This window comes from Dipodomys ordii, unplaced genomic scaffold, assembly GCF_000151885.1.
Source record: "Dipodomys ordii isolate 6190 unplaced genomic scaffold, Dord_2.0 Scaffold88, whole genome shotgun sequence".
Taxonomy (NCBI): domain Eukaryota; kingdom Metazoa; phylum Chordata; class Mammalia; order Rodentia; family Heteromyidae; genus Dipodomys; species Dipodomys ordii.
The window spans coordinates 3,343,837-3,350,133 of NW_012267304.1; the positions used below are offsets into that span (position 1 = coordinate 3,343,837).

At 39.8% G+C, this 6,297-nt stretch overlaps 1 protein-coding gene across 3 annotated transcripts in view; it reads left to right on the top strand.

Annotated features, from left to right (window-relative positions):
* Nucleotides 1-3,224, top strand: part of Mid2 (midline 2) — a 103,027-nt gene extending 99,803 nt beyond the window's left edge. For all 3 annotated transcript variants that reach the window (XM_013025822.1, XM_013025821.1, XM_013025823.1), the window contains exons 9-10: nt 885-1,092; nt 2,704-3,224. In XM_013025822.1, the coding sequence (XP_012881276.1) occupies nt 885-1,092; nt 2,704-3,106 (611 nt within the window). In that variant the 3' untranslated portion in view covers nt 3,107-3,224. The remainder of the gene's footprint in view (nt 1-884; nt 1,093-2,703) is intronic.
* Nucleotides 3,225-6,297: the final 3,073 nt, after the last annotated feature.

Sequence of the window (6,297 nt, forward strand, 5' to 3'; positions counted from 1 at the left end):
TTCAATTGTTTTTTTGGTTGGTTGTGGGGCTTGAACTCTGGGCCTGAGCTCTGTCCCTCAGTTCTTCAGCTCAAGGCTAGTGCTCTACCACTCGAGCTACAGCACCACTTCCAGTTTTCTGGTGGTTTATTGGAGGTAAGAGTTTCACGGACTTTCCTGCCCAGGCTGGCTTTGAACCGCGATCCTCAGATCTCAGCCTCCTGAGTAGCTAGGATTACAGGCATGAGCCACTGGCGCCAGGCTTTGTATTCCAATTTTAAGAAGGCAAAAAAGTCCCTGTTACTTGATTCCTCAAGTTTTTTTGCTCTACCACCAAGTAGTGATAACTTCAACAGTGACTCTCACTTTCTCCCACTTCAAGCATTCTAACACTCCTTAGAACCTACTCAAAGGAGCAGGGATGAGGGAGAATGATGAAGGAGGCAAGTATAATCAAGGTACATTATATGCATATATAGATGTCAAAATGAAACCCTCTCTCATACAACTAATTGATTCTAATAAAAATGCACCCCAAAAATCTACTCAATCTCAAAAACACCTAATGAAATAAAATACAAATCATATTTGAGAACATGATAGATCTCATTTAGTTTAATAAAATATGGTAGAGGGCAACTCTTGTATGCAACCCACCTTTTTCCCATAGTGAGAAAAGAAATATTCCATGGAGGTTATGTTATTGGTGAATGAGTTCTGTCCTTACTTTCTTACACACTATGTCTCCTGGCCTTTTTCTTTTATATACTCTAAACAGAAGCCAGCTTTCTCTGATTCTAAAGTGATTTTTCCTCTTGAGGGTCCCCACTACTGCTGTTTCTGGAGGATAAAATTCCATTTCTTCAGTGCATCATCAAATTTCCTCCTTTTTCTACCTTCCTCAGGCCAGCCCTTTAAATTGGATCCCAAAATGACTCACAAGAAGTTGAAGATTTCCAATGATGGACTGCAGATGGAGAAGGATGAAAGCTCTCTGAAGAAAAGCCATACCCCAGAGAGGTTTAGTGGCACAGGGTGCTATGGGGCAGCAGGAAATATATTCATTGACAGTGGCTGCCACTACTGGGAGGTGGTCATGGGTTCCTCAACATGGTAAGTGGATTTCAGTTTTCTTTTCTCTTATCTTCTCTGTTGTTAGTTTCCCCAGAGATTGGATTCTATAGCACAACCCTAGCACCAATATAAGTCAAAGTTAAAATGTGTATGATGAAAAACAGTCTAGAAAAATTTGCCTGCTAGGCATTGTGGTTCATGCCTGTAACACTAGCTACTAGGAAGACAGGGATTAGGAGGATTATAGTTTGAAGGCAACCTGGGAAAAATGTTAGTGAGACTTTATCTCAATAACAAGGCAGTTACAGCAGTTCACACTTGTAATTCTAGTTATGGGAGAGACTCTAGGAGGATTGTGGTCTGAAGCTGGCCCAGGACAATTGAAACTGAGGTCAGCTCAGGCTAAAATAAGACCCTTAGGTGAAAAGTAACTAAAGTAAAAAGGGCTGAAGGTATAGCTCAAGTGGTAGAACATCTGCCTAGCGAGAGCAAGGCCTTTAGTTCAAGTCCCAGTCCTACTCCACCAAAAAGAAGAAGGGAGGAATTTGTCAGCATTTTTTTGTGTGTGTGTGTCGGTCATGGGGCTTGAACCTGGGCCTGAGCACTGTCCCTGAGCTCTTCAGTTCAAGGTGAGTGCTCTATCACTTGAGCCACAGCACCACTTCTGGTTTTCTGGTGGTTAATTGGAGATAAGAATGTCATGGACTTTCCTGGCAGGGGCTGGATTTGAACCTGGATCCTAAGATCTCAGCCTCCTGAGTAGCTAGGATTATAAGCATGAACCACCCAGCTTGCCAGCTTTTTAATAAAATAAAGATAGGCTGGATTCCCATGGCTCACACCTGTAATACTAGCTATCTGTGATGCTGAGCATGGGAAGATTGCAGTTCAAGACACTCCTAGACAGTAAAAGTTGGCAAGATTCCTGCTTAATCCAAAGCTGGGAAGAGTAATATGCCCCTATAATTCTAAACTGTGTGGGAGGCTGAGATTGGGAAGATCACAATTCTAGGACAGGGCACATATCTGTGAGATTCTATTTCCATGGAAGGAAACTGGACATAGTAGTAGTAGTAGTAGTACATAGTAGTAGTAGTAGTAGTACATAGTAGTAGTAGTAGTAGTAGTAGTAGTAGTGTGTGTGTGTGTGTGTGTGTGTGTGTGTGTGTGCATGAGAGAGAGAGAGAGAGAGAGAGACTGGTATCACACCTTCCTGGGTAGCAAGTGTGAGGCCCTGAGTTTCAACTCCAGTACTGCCAAAAAAAAAAAGGAAAGGATAGAAGAAGAGAGAAAAGTTATAGCAATATTAAATATGTGTGAACTGGAGCTGGGAAGGTAGCTCAGTGGTAGAGTGCTTGCCTCACATGCATGAGGCCCTGGGTTCGATTCCTTAGCATCACATAAACAGAAAAAAGCTGGAAGTGGTGCTGTGGCTCAAGTGGTAGAGTGCTAATCTTGAGCTGAAGACCTGAGGGACAGTGCCCAGGCCCAAAGTTCAAGCCCCATGACCGACAAAAAAAAAAAAAAAAGATATGTGTGAACTACTTTAGGAAGAAGCATGTATTACATTTCTCATATATCCTCTATGATGTTTAGCACCATACAGATTATTATAAATGTTTATGTCTCTGTCCTTCCCACTTCTCACAGGTATGCAATTGGTATTGCCTATAAGTCAGCTCCAAAGAATGAATGGATTGGCAAGAATGCATCCTCCTGGGTCTTTTCTCGATGTAATAGTAACTTCGTGGTGAGACACAACAATAAGGAAATGCTGGTGGATGTGCCCCCACAGCTTAAGCGCCTCGGTGTCCTCCTGGATTATGACAACAACATGCTGTCTTTCTATGACCCAGCTAACTCTCTTCATCTTCATACCTTTGATGTGACCTTTATCCTTCCAGTTTGTCCAACATTCACAATCTGGAACAAATCCCTAATGATCCTTTCTGGCTTGCCTGCCCCCGATTTTATTGATTTTCCAGAGCGTCAGGAGTGCAACTGCAGGCCTCAAGAATCTCCCTATGTGTCTGGGATGAAAGCTTGTCACTAAGTTTCAAGAGAGCAGAGAATTCACTGGCTCTCCAGTTCAGCAGTCCTTTCCCTCTTAAACTTCGGTTAGTGCTCAATAATATGAGACAAAAAGTAAAGTTTATTTGAAGCATCCAAAAGAGCTAGTTATTGTAGATTTAATTTTTGTGCGCAAAAGCTTGTATTTGAATTAATATATGGAGTTTCTCAGAGTAAATTTATCTGAGTAGTCTGGGTTTCAGGCACTGGAGAAAAAACTTAGACAATGCCTCCATTGTCACTGGAGAATTAGAAATTCCCAATGATTTCAGAGTGCAAAAAATATTAGAAGGAATTAGAATAACTCTAGGTAAATAATATAGAAAGATACTCTGAACAAGGAGCTAGCTAGCCAAAAGTGGGGATGATGGTCAGCCTTTCTAGTACTGGCCTATGAGGCCACATAGAATTTTAAATTTTATCAAATTATTTTGCATATTGTATTGCACTTTTAATGAAAAAACTTACAAGCAAGGAGTTATTGTAAGGAAATCATTCTTGTGCATATATAATATATAAATCTGTCATTTATATATTATATATGCACAATAAATTTCTTGATTTGTTCATTTGGGTAGAAATTACACCATTCATTTTGATCTCCTAAAAGAAATATCAAAACAAATATTCTCCCCCCTCCATCCTTCTTTTCTATCTCTTGTCAAGACATAAACAGGACATGAACAGTGAGAAGAGCTCTTGGTTAGATTAAGAGAGAATTAGACGAAGCTGCATATGGAATACTATTGGTAGATAGAAATTTGCTCCAAGTAGAAGTGTAGCAATTTCACTGAGGCTGCTTAATGCTATTTAAGGGCAAGGAGTGCATCAATCTGTTTAAAATTCTGTCACATACCTTCACACCCTTGCTCTTTGCTGCACTATTCACAATAGCCAAGTTAGGGAACTAGCCCAGATTCACTACAACTAATGAATGGACCAAGAAAATATGATAAATGTATATTTATATATATGTATCTATTCATATAGATACACACAAATACACACACAATAGAATGCTAGTCATCCATCAGGAAGAATGAAATTACATCATTTGCAGGAACATGTGTTGTCCTGGAAAAAGAAATGTTGAGTGAAATAAGTTAGGCTCAGAAAGACAAAGAGAACATGTTTTCTCTCATATGTGGATGGTAGACCTAAAATATAAACGTATATGTAAAGACATATAGAGTCATATGCATGCATATATAGGGTCAAACTGACTAAAATATGGTATATGCAGGAGTGAGATTCTATGGTGTAACATTTGACCAATGAACAGTTTAGCAAAATCAATACCAGGAAACTAAAACATGTCTTTACTGAGGGAGTCTGGGAGCTATAAGAAGGGGGCAGATGAATGGAAAGAGGAATAGTGTGCAAATACAGTGTAATACCCAATGTACATATGTGAAAATGGAACTAAGAAACTTGAGAAGATGGATGGGGATGAGATAGATGGTAGAGGGAGAATGATGGAATGAATGCTTCTGATTAAGATTCATTATACACACAAACGCACATGTTAAATAGAAACCCTCTTATACAACTATTAAAGATAAAATTTTTAAATTAAAATTTAAGAAAAATTCTGGCATAGCTGATTACTGGTGGATCACCCCTTTAATCCTAGCTACTCAGGAGGCTGAGATCTGAAGATCACAGTTTGAAGCCAACCCAGTTAGGAAAAAAATCCATGAGACTCTTTTTTTTTTAATTTAAATTTTTATTGTGAAAATACAGTACAGAGGGGTTACAATTACATGGGCAAGATAATGAGTACATTTCTTATCAAGCATTGTAGCCTCCTCCTTTGTTTCCCCTTCCCATCCCATCCCATCCTCCCCCGCCCCCCCTTTTTAATTTTTTTTGGGAGGTTCAGTGGTAGGGCCTGAACAATGGGCCTGGGTGCTGTCCCTCAGCTCTTCAGCTCAAGGCTAGCGTTCTACCACTTGAACCACAGCGCCACTTTCCCGCTTTTTTCTTATGTGGTACTGAGGAATAGAACCCAGGGCCTCAAGCATGCAAGGCAAGCGCTCTACCACTGAGCCACCTTCCCAGCCCCTCCATAAGACTCTTATCTCCAATTAACCACCAAAAAGCTGTGGCTTAAGTGGTAGAGTGCATGAAAAGGGAGAGTGACAGTGCTCAGGCCTTGAATTTAAACCGCAGTACTGAGACAAATAATTCGGTCACAGGATGTTTTGAAGAAATATAATATTATTAATCTCAAGTACATCAGTTACTAGAATTATGCTACAAAGAATTGCATAATGGTGTTTCTTTAGAAACTTGCTTGATTTGATCTTTAATAATGGATTGTTTCAGGTGCAATTATTTGCATATAAATGTACTTGTGCTTTCAGATAACACACTTCTGAAGTGCTGAAGAATGCTGAATATAATCTGTTTTCCTAAGTATTTTGCTTAAATATTCTTTCCTTTTACAATGTTGTTTGTGAAACTCATTTGCTCCTTCATGGAAAATGCAGACATAAATTGCATCCTAACCCTTATCAGGGTTGTAGAAGGCATTGACCTTCCTGGTCTATGCTTTTATCAGTTCCATTGCAGAGATTTGAGATTTCAGAGAGCCAGAGCTTCCTCCTGACAAGGGGCTAAGTCTGCTACAAGGAATCTACTCCTTGGAAGTTGTGAAAGTATTACTTGTGTGGCAAGCCCTCCCCCAGGGAAGGGTTGTTACAATGTCAAGTCTCTCCCGCTTTCCTTTTCACCAGCTTGGTGAATGCTCCTCCATTAATTTGTTTAATAAACTGTTAGATGCTAGGCAATCTACTGCAGTGAGTGTAAATATTAATAAAGCACAGTTTTTGCTATCAAATAACTTGCTATTTTGCAGAAAAAGTATATAAATCCTACCCCATAGCTGTTATGTATTGTTTGTTCACCTAACATGAAAAGTAACATTGATGGACATACAAAGGAGAAAAAAAATGTTGCAGGTGCTGAGGTTCAAACCCATGGACTCATGCACACTAGGTATGGTTGTTAACCATTGTGCTACCTCCCTATCCCCAAGAAAGATCTAAAGAAAGGCTCAGATAAACATACATAGTAGTGCAGTCAGTTGTTTGGGGTTTAAAAACTGTGTACTTAACAAAGAATCAAGAGATGAGAGCTGGGCTGTGGTAGCTCATGTCTGTAATCCTACCT